The 21,211-nt window shown below is 35.9% G+C and overlaps 1 protein-coding gene across 4 annotated transcripts in view; it reads right to left on the bottom strand.

Moving 5' to 3' along the window:
* LOC139149596 (phospholipase DDHD1-like) overlaps positions 1 to 18,091 on the bottom strand; it is a 28,499-nt gene extending 10,408 nt beyond the window's left edge. The window contains exons 1-12 of one of the 4 annotated variants that reach the window (XM_070721422.1): positions 17,283 to 18,091; positions 14,610 to 14,771; positions 13,508 to 13,636; positions 11,024 to 11,171; positions 10,133 to 10,361; positions 9,179 to 9,444; positions 6,810 to 6,888; positions 5,890 to 6,039; positions 4,288 to 4,522; positions 3,255 to 3,593; positions 1,516 to 1,662; positions 470 to 502 (exon numbers count right to left, since the gene is read on the bottom strand). In XM_070721422.1, coding sequence (XP_070577523.1) covers positions 470 to 502; positions 1,516 to 1,662; positions 3,255 to 3,593; positions 4,288 to 4,522; positions 5,890 to 6,039; positions 6,810 to 6,888; positions 9,179 to 9,444; positions 10,133 to 10,361; positions 11,024 to 11,171; positions 13,508 to 13,636; positions 14,610 to 14,771; positions 17,283 to 17,949 — 2,584 coding nt within the window. In that variant the 5' untranslated portion in view covers positions 17,950 to 18,091. The remainder of the gene's footprint in view (positions 1 to 469; positions 503 to 1,515; positions 1,663 to 3,254; positions 3,594 to 4,287; positions 4,523 to 5,889; positions 6,040 to 6,809; positions 6,889 to 9,178; positions 9,445 to 10,132; positions 10,362 to 11,023; positions 11,172 to 13,507; positions 13,637 to 14,609; positions 14,772 to 17,282) is intronic. The other 3 variants (XM_070721424.1, XM_070721423.1, XM_070721425.1) reach the window with 3 other exon arrangements.
* Between the last annotated feature and the right edge of the window lie 3,120 nt (positions 18,092 to 21,211).

The raw sequence follows: 21,211 nt of genomic DNA, 5'->3' as shown, positions 1-21,211 counted from the left end.
GCCACTGATAGCTTATAAAATACATCCATAATCGTGGCTGTTTAATGTACATGCTATCTGGTGGCAGATTTCATTTCATAAAATGGTCTGTGAGGGCGTACTGTCTAGTTGCTTTCATTTTCTACCATGAGAATTTAGCTGTTTATGTGGCCACTGAGGGCTCTATTCCCATAAATCCTTACGATGTTTTGCAGCTGCCTGTGATGAGAAGCTGTGACTCAGTGCTGCAGGTCAAACATTTGACATCATAGACATGAGAGAAATCTCTAAAATTACATCATAAGATTTCAAATGAGAGTATTGAAATGTCACTTGACCTCGGTGCACTCTTCTACGGCTAATAGCAACAAATGTCAGTGGAGGGAAATGTTCATGGAAAATTAAGAATACAGAGGGATAGATGGAGGTAGGTATCTACGGAGAGAAGCATGCATTGACTGCGTAAGTCGTAGTCTACGTCTGGAATTACCTTTATACAAATGGGCATCCTTGAACACAGAGGCTACGCATGGAATGGATATGCAAATAAGAAAGAGAAACAAAACAATGCAAACATGCAAATGTAACAACACACTCTGCTCAATGAAGCCAGCAACAAACTCATCCAGTATGTTGCAAACACAGCTAATAATAGATTCTCAAAACAAGTTGGGAAGACGTGGAAAAATGAATGATGCTCTGCTGCTAGCTGAAGCATTAAACAATTGCAATTTTCTTCATTTTACAAAATAACAAGGTTTTGTTGAAATGAATAGGGGTTGATTTATGTTGCAGCATGATTCCAAAGAGTTTAAATGTCAGTTGCAGATTATTGTTTGGTCACTAAGGCAATACTTATGAGTATGTTATCATAGCAAAATTGCATCAAATTCAACTAAAAATACATGGAGACTGCGACAACCACAAAAATATGACTGTGTTTCTTTCCTGAAAAGTACATAATTTTGCTGGAACAAAATGGAAGCGAAACACATCACATTTATCCACTTCCTGTGATAGCAAGAAAAACTTCAGCTGCAATTGAATCATAGTTGTCATGAAGGGTAATATTCTCCACGAGGAATTGTCAAGATCCAGTTCTGAATCATAGGAATTAAAATATGGAAACACCTTGATGTGCTGTGAACATGATGTAACAACACATACAACAAAACAAGTTGGCATGATTACACTCATGGTAAATGAAAACCTTTACCTTTTACGAAGAGAATATGATAACTTTCACAAACCTTGACAAAAACGAATATACAATTGTTTATATGCAACATGTAGTCTGCTACTTGAAGAATAGTTGAAATGACCCATGGTGCAATGGCATATAATTAGAATTAGAATATCATTACAGCTAGAATGACACAGTTTGAAGATATGCAAAAAGGTCTTTTTGTTAGCTCTTACAGCAGTGCGACAATGTAACCTAATTTCTAATTGAGCAGATGCTACATACCAGGTACTACATCCAAAAACTTTAAAACTGATTTTTGTGGCGCACGACATTTTTGGAATGTAACTCACCGACACTCTCGAGGTTCACCGGAATACCCTTTTCATTCTTGCTCTCTTTCTCATCCTTGGCGGCGATCTCTTTCATGCTTTCAAAGACCTGTAGCTGAGCATTTGTCTCTACAGATTCAGACTTCTTGGTCCACTTGCTCCAGAACCCTGGCAGGGGATATCGGATAGGAGCCATGATAAATATAGAAGTGTTTATAGAATTTAAAACTGCCATTTTTGGGATATAGCACTGCCTCATGGGTTCAGGCATGTGTCATCTGGGTTTATTGGCACTACATTTGTCAAATCGGTTGTCAATTTACTGTTCAAAAATCTAAAAGTCTTTCTCTCTGGTCTACTCTCAAACTAGATAAATGAGACAGTGACATGGTACTGAGGAGAAACAAAAACTGTATTGGATACAAATTTTTCAATGGACACTGGGGGGCAATATATATGACAATTATTTGACCTGAGTAGTTCAGATTTTTTGTTTTCCTCTTCAAAAGTGAGTTTTTTTTCAATGAAATCCTAAACCACTGCAATTTTGAACATTAAAACAATGCTCTACAGGTTCTATAGTATCTCAAATTGTCCGTCCTTTTTGACATAAATGAGAAATGTACTTGATTGCAAACATTATTGATTTATTAGTTTCAGAGACATATAGACAGTTCAAATTACAATTGCGAGTCATCAAATGAGCGAACCAATGATATTTTTTGAAAAATTTAGTTTTTACTCATGCATATGCAGACTATTTTGTGTTTCAATTTCCAGTTGGCGAGCCTTCATATCCAATAAGATGGTTAAATTTGACTGAGGCAGCCTGTAACAAATAGATATCATTTCAAAACACCTGACCAACATTAACAATGAAAGACGCATTACAAAAACACACACACTTATTCTCTTTCAATAAATTAAGCTCAAAAGCAGGTGCAGGTTATCGCTTGATTCTGCTCAAAAAAGAAATTCATGATTGTTGCTGAAATGAAACTGAGGTAAAATTGACAAAAAAGACAGCTAACATGAGCCAGATACATGAACAATATAAACCAATATTCTTTATACTTGAATCAACTTCTATGGCGTAGCATTATAAACATTACTAATAATAAAGGAAATTCTTGGAAAGGAAAATGTTTCGTCAACCAGAATAAATAACCAGCAATAATCAGACTTAAAGGGAGCAAATTGTAAAGCAGGTCACTACTGGTGTATGTGTGTGATGGTGGTGCAATACAAAAACAAAGCAGGCTATTCCAGATTCCATACACCATGCATTTGAATAACGTACATGGATGCCTGACCCTTTGAGTGCACAGGTCATTTTTTGTCACCTTTGTAGAATAAAACCCAAACATCTTTTTTTAAATATTTTTTTGAAAATTATGATAAAGTTACTGAAGCCTATAGGAAATCATGTCAATTCAGTCCAAAAAGTTAAAAAAATTACAGAAAAATGCATAAAAATTTACAAAATGGTACACTAGTTTGGAGGGAAAATTATGGCACTCAAAGGGTTAAGGACTTCATATGATCACAAAGTGCAGAGGTGTAAAGAGCGGGCCTTAGAAACAAGGATGAAATAATATGCTGCTACAATTTTTACATGCATCGTCGCGAAGGAAGAATGTTGTGCATTTGCAACAAGTGTGCAGCAAGAAAAAAATACGGTTACGGTTTGGTATGACCGTGAAAAGTGTAAACACATCACCCATACAGTCTGGAGTAGTTTCCAGTAAGGAAGCGTCTACCTGTCAATGATGCAGAGATGCTGGACGACATTTCATCATACACCGATGTGAAAATAGGATAGGAAGAGGAGGACCTGAGCGGACTACCGTGCGCGGAGTTGCTACATGAGGATCTCCGTGAACTGCCATTGCTACAACTGCTGACAGGCGAGGTGACACTATTGGTGATGGAAGTACAGGCGATACTAGTCACACTACTGGCAGGGCTAGTACTGTTTGTGGTGTTAGAGGTGGCGTTGAACGCAACAGTGCAAGCGCTGCTAGGCAAAGCACTAGCATGGTCATTTTCAAAATGTTCTGAGTGCTCAACGTCCTCTTGATCAGAGCTGGTCTCTTCATCTGATAAGTTTGTTTGTTTGTTGGTGTTTCCATGGGGTGAAAAAATCAAAGAGAGGGGAGAGAGAAAGAGAGAGGGAGGGAGGGAGGCAAACAGCTAGTCAGTAATAGAAGAGGAAGTCTACATATATCATTCTAAAGGAGTCCTACATACATAGAGTAAAACTGAACAGTAAATGCAGAAGTGTCTTTGAAGCAGACTACCTTGAACAATTATGTGTATGTCCTTTTTCGACTTTCCTTTCAGGCACAGAAATACCCTCCATCATGTCAGAATGTTATAAACTTTCAGAATCAAGCCTTTGGCAGGGAGTGAAATGAGACTATTGAATTGAAATGTATTGAACCGTTAGAAGGCAATGGCTTGCAATCACAATGTCTCTTTTCTTCTTTTCAAAGTTGGTATTTCGCGCAATTGGCTGGCATCAACCTTCCTTTGAAATCACATCCATAGTCATTTCAGAGCCATGTTTCTCACTTGACATATCAAAATACCAATTGACACAACCATTAAGCCATATTTACTCCATAAATATAGATGTAAATGGTCAAAATCTTGAATTATAAACAATTCTTGAGCTTCGATCATTTATCTTATACAAACTGATTCAAAGATAATCAAACATATATGACCATGTCGACAAAAACAGATATATCTTGCAAGCTAAAGTGAAATTCTGCCGATAACCATTCCTACCTGACGACTTGGCCGGTTTCTTCTCTGGTTCAGTTGCAATCATATCTTTCATGTCCACCATCTCATACTGTGGCCCCTTGGTCGACTGCATCTCTTTGGGTTTGTCCTTGGCCGCAGGGTACGCCATCATGGTCATGTCTGAGTAGCGTTTCTGCCTGCCTGAGTCACTGGAGTTGATCTTCAGCGGCATGATGGTTGAGTAGTGTTTGATTAGTAGAGGTTCTATCCGGTAGGCCTGTTGAGTGTAGTTTATGCAAGTAATTTGTTGTCAATAATTAACATCAAAAGAAGTCATATATCAATTGTCATGAGAACAGAAATAAACACATTATAATAAAAAAATTTAACCTTTTAACTTCTAACAGTGGTTTAACCTGGTGACCCCCATTTCCGTGTAAACAGGTATAATTTCACAATAATGTTAGGGTTGAACTGATTGTTACCTATGGTTTGGTTGGGTCTATGTATACACAGATGCGTTGGTTATCACTGAACAAGCATAATATTCAAAGGCTAACACAAGGCAGTTATTGAGCAGGGCTGTATCAGAACCAGGGACAGGCCTGGAGAAGTTTGTTGTGGCTACGATAATTATCCATACACAAACCAGCACGGCTATGCAATTTGATGTCTCTGGTCACATTTGTGCATATGTATTGTTGAGATTTGTTTCTGCAAATTAACTTCAAATAGAAATTTGTGCATAAAATGACTATTGGAAGCTGAAATGACCCATCGCTTTTGGAAATTACCATATAATTATTTACTGTACAAAAAGCGGAAACACTACATCTATAAAGCTACATTCTGAATACCAAGTTCAAATTCCATCTAACCTAATTAGGTTTTGTTCTTGTAGATGAATAGATTTGTAACATCCATCACTTTTTGTGTATCAGAACGATTAGCATTACAATATTTAAAGCTATAAATAATTTACAGATAGTTGAAATATCACAGAGTGAGCACTATGGTCATGCATATGGTAATATATACTATTTGTAAAGATAGCTAACTGATGTGTGCCATTAGAAAAATGTTAATGTTTGCCACAAGGAATTCTATGGTTTGAGTTGTGGTCAATTTCTGTGTAAATTTGATGAAATGATACATGAATACCCGAGGCCCTACTCGATCAAAAATCTAGTCTGTATATTTTGATTTCAAATGCATTAAAACTGATTCAAAATCACCAGTTGGTGACAGATCCTCAAACACACAATTAGTACATACTACATCAAAATGTTTGTAAACAAAATAACAACTTGTTTAGCAATTTTGTTGTCTACTACTTATGGGTTGTCTTATCAACCAAGTGACCCTGTCAACATATTACTGAACTCTTGTATGCTTTACAATGTAATTGTCATGGTACAAAGTACATTTTGCTATTCTTGCCTTTGAGGATGTACAAATAGGAAGCAAAAGTTGAGGCAGTTTCAAATCATTTTGGAAACAATGGATATGGTCCAGACTAGTGGTTAGATATTAGATATTATAAATTTGTGTTGAAACTACCTAGCTGTCATATTTTGTGTCAGAATGACTCTGTTATCAGGTCATGTTTTGATTCGGTTAGGCAAGTTAGTCTGTCTTACTCACCACAGGGTCGGCAGGATGGTAAATGTTAAATAATCTCTGACACTGAGACTTTGGAAGGATAACGTCTTGCTTTCCCTTGCCATGAGGTCGCACACCTCTCATGGAAAGAAACACTGCCAAGGGTGAACCAAGACAAAACATGTTCTCAACCTGAAACAACCAAATATTCACATCTTAATTGTTGTCTAAGCCTCAAAAATCTCATTGGTTGAGATTGGCTACTGTATGATGGAGAGTGGCATGTACAGTGGTGATGATGATGATGATGATGATGATGATGATGATGATGATGGTGATGATGATATTGTTGGTGAAGATTATAATAATGGGGATGTGTCATCAACGACAATACTTCCTACTTTTGATTATATATCCATAAATAAAATCATTTTGTTATCACAATATTCTGGAAAAAACCTGATGAAGATCTAAAATTGATATGGTGCTTTCAATTCTTTTTAAGTTTCGACTTCCAACTTTTGATTTCCAATTTTTTTATCACACATCCAAATTTGATATCATTTGGTTTTCATCATAAAATGAATAAGAGATAAACACCCGAAATAAAACTTTTCAATTTTAGGTTTTGTCATCTGCTGATGATATTGTTTCCCCTTTATCATCAAAGAAAATAAAATTTGGAAAAAAAGTCAGCATCCTTTATGGCCTGATAGCAAACATTCTGCAAATTAGCATAAAATAATTTTTAAAAATTTGCTTTTTTAGAACATACAAAGCTACCATCATCTTTGGAATTCAGTGGATTAGTTAATCGTTAGGAAAAAAAGAAATGCTGGTATACTTAATTCAGTTTAACCGGAGTAATTCACAGTAATTTTTAACCAGGTGGGTCAAAAGTCTTTCAATAATGAAATGTCAATGAAAAAAGGCTGGTATACATCAGTAAATGTTTTCCTTACTTTAAAGTTGAGAGTTGGCATCCTTGTCACAGCTGCAACTTGATTTTTACTCAGTAACTTGCTTTCCAGTTCTTCAACCCTGAAATGACACAATATTAAATGTCAACATTTTCTGGAAGTCATAATTGTAATTCATAATGACAAGTTGTACCTTTCAGTCAAGCATGTGAATATTCATCATTTTTAATGAGTCATCTTATTTAAATTAGCGTATATACAATAGTATTTATGAATATAGTTTGCACAAATGAATACTTGTATCTCACATTCTAAGGATTAAATATATTAATTTAAACTTAAAATGATAGAAAAACCTGTCATTATATTGAAGCCTACAGTTTATCCTTCAAATTCACAGCCATATTCAGAAGCAAAGTGTTGAATTGAAAGACAGGTTCCAGATGATTAATTCAATGACTTGGTTCACCCCTCATTTCATGCCCACGTTGAGGAGATATAAACGTTGGGTCATTTACCATTCACTGCAAATCTACTGACATCCATTTATTCATCTTAGCCACTCCATCATCAGGTTTTTAGATGAATCCTATTATTTTAAGGTGATGTTGCACATAACACAGTGTATTTTGCTCAAAATCACCTTTTATTTGGCAAAAGATTTAATTTGTTACCCCAAAATTAAAATATTGGTTGGGTTCACCTTTTAGCATGACAAGCAGTCGCAAGTTGGGTGAGAAAGAAGTCTGAATTATGCAAATGTATGCAAATCACCCCAATTTCCTGGCATCTATTTGCTTCTCAACATTTTGATAATATTTAACTCCACTCTATCTTGGTAAAATTGTGTGAATATTTTCACATTATCTTCTGAATACTACATAACAAAACAACAATTTTGTTTGGCAATGAAGTTATTTCATCCTCAACAGTAGTCATTACAATTTTGCTTTGTCATAATTTTAATCATTGATATGAATATCAGTCTTTTGACCCCTGCCCTTTGAGAATAAGTATAATAGATAATGCAAAACAAAATTATTGTTTTTTCTAATACATAACTCTAGTTTTAAATGAGATATTACATTACATAAAGCAGTATCAAGTTTGACTTAATTTTTATCATTACTGCCAAAATTTAGCACAGATGGACATATGTAAAGGAAAATGTGGTTAATTATGCTGATTCAATTTACTGGATCATATTTCAAATAAAGAAAGTTGTTTTTTTTTGTACAGATTTTCCCTGCCTATTATCCTTTCCAGTGATGATGAGTTTACGATGGTTTATTTGCATATGTGATATGATTAATGTGATAATCACAATCCAATGGCACAGTTCTTTTGTTCTTTGATGATATTATGGAATATCCACGCATACATTATGGTTTGGTTGAATCAGACAATATCTATACATGTACCTCACAGGACATACAAATTTATAATTCACTGACAATGAGCACAAAATAACCATGAAGAAATTGAAATTAAAAAGAAACAAATTGAGAGTAAGCTCCCATTGCCATAGGTTCATCACAAAATGGTCGCTGAAAAAGAAGAAAAAAAATAGGCATATGGAAAGGACAAACCAGGTTTACCCCATACATCATATTAGCGGTCTTAAGGAAAGTTGAAAATGACAGTGTATTTCAAGTAATTGATTCCAGTTCTCATTTGCGCTTAATGCCAAAGGTTACAACATGCACCAGTCAGAGCAATGACGTGAGAAGCTCATTTACATACAGGTTTTATTTCCACATCAATGTTGAATGAATCAAACAGCTGTGAGTTTTTTTTCTCACAAAGACTGCAGGCTATGATGATTTAAGATCTCCATAAGGAGACGTCAGACTTCCACTGAATACTAAGCAGCACGCGGCAAACCTCACAGCAAGAAACAGCACCAATCAACTATAACACTGATAGGTGATTGCGATGGCTAAATGAGTGCATTAAATGCCTTCATGCCCATCATGATCAAAGTGAGTTTGCATTATTAATATATCTTGATGGATTCACACACGGGGGCTAATGTCTATTAATTCCATTATTTATTACGGTAATTTCCATGTAATAATAATGTTGATATTTCTCGGGTTTAAAAGGTATGACAAAGTTACCAATTATATTCTCTATACACACACAAATATGTATTTGCTAAATATCAGTATTGTTACAACTTGTTCTCTGGAACATGAGAGTAAATACATTGACTAAATGATGTTGTCATTAGTCTTATCAAGAGGGTAACTGCGCAAATGAATTATCAAAATTACGTCCATGTTCTTTTAGAACTAAAACACAATGTGTGAGAATTAAATAAAAATACTGAAGACATAGAGATTCAAAAAATTAAGGATTATTTTTTTCTTTAAACTGAGAAGAAAAGACTTAACAATGGAAATACATACTTTTGTCTCTGGTTCCTCAATTCCTGTGCCAGCACTTCTTGTTCTGCGTCAACTTCATCTAAATCCGGATGATTAGCCTGCTCGTGACTTAAGTACTGATCATACAGATGTATGGGATTCCAGCCGGTTAAAATGTCGTAAGTAATAACACTGCCGAGGGAGTGGGAGATGACAGACACCTTGCCATCGTTGGCTTCAAAGCCCGGATTACGGTCGCAGAACATCTTGTATAGGCGATTCAGCTCCGATTGCAAGCCTCTCACGATCTGAATGAAAAATTCAGGAGAAATGGATAATTCATATAATAAGTTGGCAATGCAAGACGTACAGAGAGTAAAAGGAGAGCATGTAAAATTCAGCATCAAAGTCAGAGATGAAAAAAATGTAATTCCCATGTTTTGCTTCGAAGTAAATCTCTCTTTGAGAGTCTTCACATCCATAATGGCTTTGAAATATGATCAGAGAATCACTAATTCATCGTCTGGTATGATGATTAGCAGGAACATCAGGGATCGAGAAGGGTATCTGTAAACTACCTTCGTACATCCATAAATGTCCAAGATGTTACCAAACTCAAACGTTTTACACTTGCTGATACGTAATCAATACCTGTAGCAATGACATGATTTTCCGCTATCATCTTGTAATTAATGTATCACAATATGATATGTGACAGCTACCATTAAAGTTTAATTCCAGCTTTGTTATTGAGCAATTAATTAATCATACAGCTTTGATACATGTGTGTTGCTTTTCAGGGTGTAGTTTGCTTGATGTAGAAGGAAAAGGGGATGCGATGGTTGTAGATAGATGGATGATGATAATGGTGATGATAATGATGATGAGTTTGATGATAATCATAATAGTAAAATAATAATTATGATAGTAATGATGATGATGATGATGGTGATGATGACGACGACAAGGATGATGATGATGATTATAATTGCTCACCTCAGATCTGTAAAGGGGACTTGTGTAATACATGATATCCATTGCACTTGAATTGAGAACAGCTCTGAGTCCCCTCAGCCGGTGCGGGGTGATCGCCTCCGTCATGTCGCCGTCAAGCTTCAGGTTTGATCTCCATTCACAGGGTAGGAACTCCACCCTCTTTGTTGAGGTGCGACTGACCAGGCTGGGCAGGTGTTTGTTGATCATTCTGATTGCTGATGCCCTTAGGCTGTAACATGGAAGACAGTACATGAAGATACAAGTGCTTCACTGCATGAGACATTTTGAAACCTTTATTTGGAGAACTGTTAGCGTAAATTTGCAATTTTAACTCCTAGCAGGGTTTAATCAATACACACCTTCCAGATTTACCAAACATTGTCAATAATTTCATATTGGTTGTTTGATGCTGGCTGAAAAATATGGCGGGGTTATGCAGTTAACATCATGAAAACTGTAAAAATACACATTTTGACAAACTTAAGGCATATTTGTTTGGTATTTGACATGGAATGCACGCCAAGGGATTTTATTGGGCAACAATAGGAAGGGTGGGGAGGGGGGTAAAGGTGACACAGTTAAAATTCAATAAGGATGAAAAATGGCAAACGTCCACTTCAGACAATGCCTGGAGGAACCTATAACACGGTTCACAAATTGGAATGTTTATCTGCGAATACAATATACTGCACATCTTAAGTGCAGGTCATGCCAACTGAAATGTAAATAGCTACCTGAGTCATTAAGGAATACGTATGTATATGTGATCTGTCATGAGATGTGATTACACATCTTCACCATCGAATTTCACCTTGTCTTTTGATTCCTATGGTCAGGCGCAGAAGATGCAACATGCTTGCTCTGTTATGTCATGATGACAAACTGACTTACTCTGAACAACTTTTGATAATACTGCTGGAATCCATTTTCTGCCCAATGCCGTGCACAACAAACACCAGATGGGTTATGGGCGGCGGTTTGTCTTCCAACGAGGCTTCTAAACAGTAACCCCTCGTCAGCTTCGTGCCACTAGATGAAGCTATACCGTGAAAATAAAGTACAGAAATCATGTATGTTTCTACCCATGTCTGATAGTCGTGTGAAATAAATATTTTACTAGACCTTGACAGAAAATATTTTCTATAAGCAGCAAACATGACATTTGGTTGAGCATTAACAGATTATGAATATGAATATGAATATGTAAATATAAAGCTGATGATGCAAGGTCCAAGCTGTAACATTGAGATCAATATGCTATAAGATTAAAATAAATGCAAGGATTTACAAAATTGAAAATGCAAAGTATGCAATTTATACCAAAATACTTTTGTTCAAAATTTTCTATCCTTTCATAAAATGCCAAAGGAAATAAAAATTGGATAAATACCTCTTCTGAAAATATCAACTTAAGGCTATTTAGGATAATCTAAAAATGAAACCTTATAAATAATATCAATAACACAGCATGACAGTTATTCAGTGTGTGTGACACTCACTCAACTCTATATTTAAATCAGTCAGATTTGCAAAATGTGAAATTTTTAACTTCAAGGTTGCTTGCACAGTAAAAAAACCCCAACAAATAGATATATAAAACAGTGTACAAGCTACATTTCATTGTGGACTCCTTGACTAGTAGCTGGTGTTGAAACACAAATTTAAGTAGGTCTTCAAAGCAGAGTTATACATGTAAACTGACAAAAAATTGATAATAATATCTGGTTTATGGCGGTATCCCTCCAGAGTTTAACTATCATTATAGATAGCCTCAGCTAAATAGTAATCCAGCAGTTGATAGCTACCCATTTTATAATGTAAAACCTTGATCTGCAGCACAGGTTGAATGCAAAAAGAGATTTGGCCAGATTAAATATTGACGACAACAAAACATATGTGAAGACATGGCAGTGCATATTAGATTGAAGTTCTTAACAGTCCTAGCTCAATTTATGACGCCAAATTCCAAGGTCCACAGTAAATGATATCAATTCATTGACATTTATTGAACTGTCACTTTGTTCAGGATATGTCCTTTTGTGATATATCTTTGTCTAATTGAGACGTTTATTCACGGAATATCAGGTGGTATTTAATTTCCGCTCAATAGGAAAAGAACAAGTGGTGGTAATTAATGCTGAAATGATTTTCAGAAGCAGGTGAAGAAAGGGAGAATATAACCATGTATGTAAATGACAGTTTGTCATATAGGAAGGTCTGGCGTTGAGGAGTTAGCAGAAAATATATGAATATTTCAAATGTTAATGTCAGGTTGTAGCAACGGCTGTACACTTTGCAATGCCTTGGCTAATTAACCTAAATATATCAAAATATAAGCAATGAATGCACAAGAGGAAACTTGGCTTTGAAAATCAAGGCATCATGACACACATTTTTGCTTTCGAAATTTGTTATGTATAACACTGGAAAATACAGCAAGATAGTGCTGAGATCATTTCCTATCCAGAAGATGTAATTATGGAGTAGTTTCAACGTTGGCTGAGGTTGGGCAATGTTTTTTCAGGAGGCAAACCGGGTCAAGTGAATAATCTGGCAATTCATGGAACAGGATTTCTTTGTAATGCTGCAACAGATTGCCAAGTTGAGCCAATGATCTGATCAATAATGGTGAATGAACAGAATTCCACGGAATATTTTGCACTCGCTCAACTCAAGGGGGCTGTCAGGTTGATAACCATGAAATGTAAAGGTTGACATACTATGACAGGTATCTGTATGTATTCCCAGGATGCAATATTTCTAGTAGATCAATTACTGACACTTGATAATGGAGTGAGGAGTCACAAACACTGATGACGACATAGAGACTAACAAACATGTTCTAGCCGTTAAGGGACTGAGAATGAATTTTTAAAAGCAGAAATTGAATGTACATGGCCGGTCTCCCAAGATAGGCGGTCGTCTTGGACTCAAGAGAAATCAAGTTAAAACGGTAGCATGTATGCAGGCAACGTTATTTGACACGCATAAAACAAACAATATTTACTGCATCCCACTAGACCATATTATGGGTTGACAGACAGCATATATAAAGGAGATGAAATTACATCAGTGGCGTGGTACTTCTAATGAATTGGTCTGCTGATGGTTTAATGACCCAGAGTCTTCTCACAGCACAGACATAAAACACACAAAAAATGCCACTCCTTTCAGGTAATAGAGTCGACCTGTTTTCATGGACATGTTTGTCCGTCATTCCTGTAATGATGTTTTTTCCCTTAATAGTCTTAGCCTACTAGTATGAACAATTACAGGTGATGATGAAAATGAGTTAAGTAAGAGAGGTGCATTTTCACCGTATTGTTGAAACCTGTTTTAACCACGCCGGATCATGGAGTGTAAGTTTTCTTTTACCTTTGGAAAGTCCAATGCTTGTTCCGATGGACCTAGCTAGCTTGGACCTAGCTGTGTCGCTGTACTGGAACACATCTGTAATGGTGTTCCAGTCAATATGGGACCCTTTTAACTTCAGATGATGTAGTACTAAATATTTAAAGGAAAACACATGATATTAATACATTGCTGCAGACGGATTGACATCGTCAGAAAACCCAAGTTGCAAATTTCATTTTTTATGCATTTCTGCATTTTCCCATTGAAGAAAATTCCATTTGACCTCTGCATATTCAATTTTGAGGCTTATGTTGATGTGTATAATTACTGCTGTTACAAACACTTTCATATTTTCACAGTAAAGTTATATTTATATGCAAATAAAAAACAAAGAGCTGGAAACATGCATTTGTATGTGTAAGTTTAATATGGAACATTGAAACATTCCAAATGGGGATTAAAATTCCAAATAACAGCTTTGAACAAACTCTAATTTGCTGTTCATGATAACATCAGTAAATTATACGTTCATTACTGTACACACAAATGTACACACAAATCATGTAATTGGCAGATTTTGTAATCAGAGTGATAGACATGGATATCAGATACTTGTATAACAATCTGAGTTCTTGTTATTGAAGGAAAACAGAAACCCACTGGATATATAAATATCTATTGACACTACCCTGTTTTATTTTCACATTTCAGGGCAACATATTGTCTGTTTAAAATACTCAACCTCTGCTTCAATGGTGTACACACAAACACACCGGTTATTCTATTTATAGCTCACGTGGCATGACCACAGTTTGGTAGAAAAATCAGCAACCAAAAAAAAAAAAATAATTAACTCCAATTTTGCAGAATTGTGTTATAACCTGATGCAAAATTTGCTGTTCGTTTTACTTTTTTTACAGAAATCATTCAGAAAATATTACATATTAAAAAATACAGTACACTGCCTCTGTTGAGGTAAGAAGAGAAACTGGGTATAGATACTCTGCAGCTTGTCAATACTTTACCCTCCTAGATACTTCATTGTTGCTTGACAACATGACATTTTTAACCATGTCTGAGTAACACGTGGCAGTATTCAGTATCAAGTCCTTTCTATGCTCACCTGGTTTGTTGCCTTTGATGTTGAGTGTTTCTGGTGGATCGTTTTTATTCTGTCCACGGAACTTCTCCAAGTGGGACTGTTCGATGTCATCAGCTAGACTTTCTTCAAGAGGCTGCAAGGTGTCATAAAACCATGTTCCTCGCATCACGTCAAAGGCTTCGGCTAAATTGGAAAATTGGTCAAACATTTTGAAAGCTATTATAATTTTTTTTTGGTAATATTAAGTTAAGCAAATATCCTTGTACAATCTATAAACGTTTCACAACTACACAACGATTTGACAGAAGCAAATGACTCCTGGCAATGGTTCAATACAGGAAAATAGAACACAAGATGCCATGACATGATTGATGAAGAATATGATGAAATGGCAAATGCCTCAATAATGTGTAAAAACTCATTAGAATGTGTAAGATTTGCGGATAATATTTCATGTATGAAGTTTGCGAAGTATACATGTCACAATTATGTAGACATGAATTCATTGCTTGAATTGTGGACATTGTTCTAGGGAGATGGAAAGAAAGACCTGAGGGAAAACATCAGACAAAATTAATATTTTTTTGCATGGTTAAATTTTAAGACAAGCTCTGATATAATTTCATTATCACACAGGTGGTTTAATTAACAATTCATCAGTTAATACTGTTCTTAATTTATAGTATCATTAAAATTCAGCTTAAAGCCTAATTAATAGCCGATCACATTTCAGATTACTTCATTTTGCTGCGATGCAATGATTGATAAAGAAGCCATATAAAGTTTACTTGTGGATAAAATTGGAATATTTACCCTAAGAAACCACAATAGCAGAGACTTCAAGGATTGACAGAGCTACTTCAGAATTTGTTATTGAAACACTTCATCTCATCCAAGTGGAAACAGTGTTTGTAGATGGCTTCAAGCAACACTCAAATCTACTTTGCAATTGATTAAATTTCTGGTTGATCCAATTTCTATCACTGTCAGGTAGTGGATACCTGTGACAGGTAGTACATTATTCAAAAATCAGATACAAACTTCCCCAGATCCTGTCATTTATCTTAGAATTTAAGCATTTGAATTCAATTGAGTGAAATGGAAAATAGCATTAAGAAACCACTGTAGATTTCATACTATGAAATGTTCTTTTCTTTTTGTAGATTTCTATTTGTCTTGTCAGTTTCCTTAATTTTGTGAATTATTAAAAGAGAAAAAATATTCTGACATGTATAAGTTCTGATGGAAATATTTTAATTTAAAATTCATATTGTTGTTTAAAGCAGAATACAATACTATTGGCTTATCTGAATAGATAATATTAAATTGAGCTTATAAAGGTGTCAGACCTTACATTGTCAATTTTTTATAATATGTTATGGTTCCGAGCTATTGAAAATATCTTTGGATATAAATGTGTCAAATCTAGTAAAAACATTACTAGATATATACATGGCATGGCTGAATGTGTTAAACGTGACGTGGCTCTGAATCTTAATGGTTAGGCAGGAGTTTGTCTGTTCAAAAGGCAGGTGTTATTTTCTGAACACGGTTCATGATTAATAGGATGCACTGGCAAGCCTGTAGTACACAAATACAACTGTGCTGATCATGGTGTTTTCAAGGCTCTGGCATCATCAGTATCATCATTTGTTTGCACTTCATCTGGGTTCACAAATTTTTGCCATTGTTTGTTGAAAGTTATGTAACTAATTGAAAATCCTCCACACTCAAAATTTCTATTGCACTTATTCATTTAAAAATATGTATGTGACCCACTTAACATAGTCATGGATTCCAAATGTTGAAAGACAGCAGGATCATTGTAAAACGAGCAAAGCAATAAATTTTATTGCCACTATTATATTCAAGTAAATAACAACATGATTTTCAGCCATAACTTAAAGTAGGCAAATTATAATTGTTGTGAAAAGGCCTTTTTAATTTGTGATAGGATAATTTAATTAACTTGACAATGTTTTAACCGAGAATTCATGACTGAATGTTTAGCCTATGATTGGCTATTTGTTGCATGACAAGACCTCCAGCCCGTATACAACATAATTCTCAGTGGGAAAATAAATACAATGACAAAGGAATGTAGCAGTACTATGGAGTGCTTTCCTGCTCAAAAGAATGTGACACACAGTTAAATATTTACCAGGCACAATTATTATGATTAAATAACTACCCTTTGAAAAAATACATAATATTTGCTGAATATATATATATATATATATATATATATATATATATATATATATATATATATATATATGTATATATATGTATATACATTATATTAGTATATATTATATATAATATATAGGCAAGTAATATTATTTATATATTAGTATTATATATGTAAATATATTATACATTAGTATATATTATATATTATATAATATATAATATATACTTATATATATAATATAAGTATATATTATACATTGGTATATATTATATATAATATATAGGCAAGTGTGGTATCATTTATAACACAATCATTCAAATACAACAACAACAACAACAACAATAATAATAATAATAATTTATTAGGGAAACAACGTGCACCCCCCCCCCCACCCCCCCCCCCGTTTTCATATTTTGAAATTAATCCTTGGGCTAAGAACTAGCAATTTGAACTCTTGAAGTCCAACTAAACAAAGATAAAGACACAAGGAGAAATCTCACCTTGCCAATATATTGGATAGCACTTTCTAGAAACAACGTCAACTTCATAAAGGCCCCCTCTCACAATAATCATTTCGACATCGTCGTCTGTCTTTGTACAATGGAAGTGAACCTCTCTGTATTTCCATTCAATCTGTAGTGAGTCATAACCACTGAAGTAGTTCCATTTTCTTTCATCTTTAGATTCCCTATAAAACCACCTGACTTGTCTTGCATTGAGATCTTGCACGATATCTGTTGGCTGTCCAACATTAATTTTGTTTCTTTTTGGCGGTTTTGCTGACGACTCTGTGCCATTCGCGTCTTCTTTCTCTTTTCCGTCGTCTGTCGTTTCCGCCTCTTCTTCCTTGCCTCCTTCTGGTTTAGATACTGTCTCTTCTTGCTCTCCAGATTCTTCCGAGTCCTCGATTATGATGACATCATCGTCTTCTCCTTCACCTTCTTCGATGGAAATCGTCAATTTTCCCGCTGCCACATCTCGCATTTCTTCGCCCCGGTCCTCTGCGTCTGTATCTACCGGTGTCACTTCCTCTTCGGCATCACTGTTGACAGTGTCCTCAACTTCCATCTCCAATGGCACTGACATATTGGAGCTCGCTTCCAACGAATCATCATTCATTTCATCGTCATCCCGCGTCGCCTGATCCCCCGGCGTGGGATAATCCATCTTGCAAGATTTGGGGAAAACCCGAAACTGTTAAGCCCTGCTTCGCAACTTCACATGAGATGACATCACACACCCACCTACGTACGTTCTCAACACTTCGCTGCAGCTGACTCTGCGATGTATTCACAAATCAGATTACAAATAGTTACAGCGACGATACTGAAGTTATTTTCGTATTCGTTTTCGTATTCGTTTTCGTATTCGTATTCGTATTCGTATTGGAGTCACTGACAGAAATTGTTATTTTTAGTCCAGGTTTCAGGTATGAAACGTGCAATATACGATATTTACTGAGGTTTAAATATTGTGATAATTTGATTCGTAATTTCATCTGCCAAATTTGGTTAAATTTACATAAATTTGCATTTGTAGATTTTAAAGAATTTTGTTCACTTCATTTTATTTGAAAAAAATACTTAAAATCGGTTGGGATCTGGTAAGGCAGCATCTTCGCTTGCCAATGTCTCTTGACCGGGCAGCTGGATGCACCCCGAAATCAGGTGGTCAGTGCCAAGTAATGGGACTCGTGAGAGCGGACGCAAAGGAGCTGCCCTGGACTGTACCATTGTTTTGCGGGGAGGGCAGATTTTTGTGAGGCGCTGCAAAACGGGTGACTGTTGAAAGCTATGATGAACGGGGGACTTGTCCAGGACAACCATCTGAATAAAAAAATGTGAAAATTGTTATATCCGGTCATCCTTTTGGACTCACTTTAGAATGATCATATCCATTTACAATTTGTATTTCAAGTATTTTACTTGATTTTGATATGGCTCTACGTAGACCTGAAATAAATTATAATAACAATACAATACAATACTTTACAAAACTCAGGGAGTGCGGAAGGCAAAAATTACAAAATTGCAAGTTACGACAAAGTTGTACGTGCTGCTACAGGGGAGAAAGTAACAGAAATCAATGACAATAGGTAGTTTATCTTTCAGAGTAAAGATGTGAGCAATAATAACATAAAACCGGACCGACCGATAATTCATGTATTACATTCAATCAGGGCTCAAACTAGCGACCATTTTCAGTCGCATAGGCGACCAAATTTTATGAGATTGCGACCTGAATTTTTTCAAGACATTTCTCCATACCGTATACGTGATCAAATACAACATATATTCGCTCAGTGTTCACGGAGCATTGTCCTGAAAGGCCACGACCCCAAAATACGCATTGAATAAGCATAGCCGTTGAGCGGAGTTACTCAAAGGTTTGAGCGCGTTCTCTCCACTGCAAAGCGCTGCCAATGCATCTGCTGATGTTATCTTGAATGATCTGTCAAAATATCCCATGAATTTAATGATAAATTTTACTACAATCCAATCAAGTATCAGAAGCAGTTTTAGTGCTGTCACATCATTTCAATTGAACCAATCATAATCCCAGCATAAAATGTCATCAAAATATAGCTGACAAGGGAAAACAAGCAACCAGTAACTGCAAATGTTTCATGCGTTCACGTGCGTAATGAATATTTGCGTTAGTGGCATGTGACCGGCTAGACCATTTCCGGAAATCGTCCTTTGGAAAGCAGATCAAAGCATCGATTTCATCAAGCTTGTACTGGATTATCCTGTTTCATAAAGGATCCCGATAGCAAGCAACTTTGTTGAAATATCATGGCAAATCTGCCGGGTAGCGACTGCAATTATGTAGAACTATGGAGGTAGTAGAGAACAGACCATGGATGGGACTGTGGCGATGACCTCAATGACCCGAGCGAGTTCGATACACGCCACAAGTACCGCTTCGATATCACAGCTAGGATTAAATGCGCATATACGTTTGAGTTTTGTTCTCTTGCCTACAAAATATCTATCGAAAGTTGATAGCTGCTGCATTTCTATTCAGAGTTGTTGAAAAAGGTAGCTATCTACCGGCTAGCGGCTTAATTGGTCCCCCAAAATAGTACTGCTGGAAGTTTTTGGAGTGACCTGCAGAACGGAGTTGAAGAGCGGGGCAAACTGCGTAACACTAAAACTGGATCGCACAGTAACAAATGACGGAAACCGATCGAGCCAGTTGCGACAGCTACTAGACTAGCTGAAGTCTATTTATCATAGAATACAGGTATTTCTCGATATTTCGCGATACAAATTAATTTCCATGCATTCTGGTGTATCTTATCATAACGCAAGTTGATCAACATGTTCTGGCAATGACAGTTGACGCAAACGCAAGGAAAGAAAAAGAGATGGGCCGTACTGAAATAAAGACTCTGACAACAGCTCACACATTAATTTAATCTTTATTAGGGAAACAAATGTACCGATCGGGACATAGGCCTATGATACAATTTTATTCATCTCGTTTTCTTTTATGACGCTTTCCCACATCATATGAGATGATATTTTCTTTGCGACAGCAGTCTAAATATAGCATGTCATCGACTTTGGGGCATGCGATAACGTTGAGCCCTGCATTCACTGTCGTTATGACGATCACTTTCTCAGAGATATCAGTTTAAAACAAGAAAATTACCTTTTAAGTTTACAACTCGTCAAATTGGGCGGGTCAGCTAATTTTCCGTTATCGATACTAATGATGTCAACAGAATGTTTAAGTTGGTTGTTGTGATAGAAGTTAATACGAAAACGAATACGAATACGAATACGAAAATGATGTTTGTTTAAAAAATCTTTCCTCCAAAGACTACTACTGGCCCACAGGCGCTAATAGCTTGGTAGTCTGCTAAATAGATCGATTTTCGGCTCGATCTATCGATCCCGTGGTCAGTATGCCCGCCAATGTAAACTAGTGAGTATTTTGGTTATAATGGCGCGCATATCGACTACGGGATCGATAGATCGAACCGAAAATCGATCTATTCAACAGACTACCTAGCTAAGGAGTGCCTGTGTACTGGCCGTTTGTTTTTAAAATCTCTCCTCTAATTATAGCAACGATATCTTTCAATCTAGGGCCTAAAAAGATTGGATCTTTTTCAACTTACATTCTCAAATATTGAAGTATTGGTATATTGTCATATAAAAAGCACTTTAAGTTCTGTAAAGACAGAAATTTTATATAATACGTACGAAATTTGGACTAAAAATAAAAAATTTTGTCAGTGACTCCAATACGAATACGAATACGAATACGAAAACGAATACGAAAACGAATACGAAAATAACTTCAGCATCGTAGTTAAGCGCTGTAATACGGAGGTCAAAGTTGAAAGTATTTCAGCCTTTCATGAATGAAGTCTCGTTTCTCACGAGACTCTCCTTTGAGTTTGAGTATCTGAAGGTGA

The sequence above is a fragment of the Ptychodera flava genome, chromosome 14 (assembly GCF_041260155.1).
Source record: "Ptychodera flava strain L36383 chromosome 14, AS_Pfla_20210202, whole genome shotgun sequence".
In the NCBI taxonomy this organism is placed as follows: Eukaryota; Metazoa; Hemichordata; class Enteropneusta; family Ptychoderidae; genus Ptychodera; species Ptychodera flava.
The sequence above is the reverse complement of the archived record's forward strand: the minus strand, read 5'-3'. Positions and strand labels throughout refer to the sequence as shown.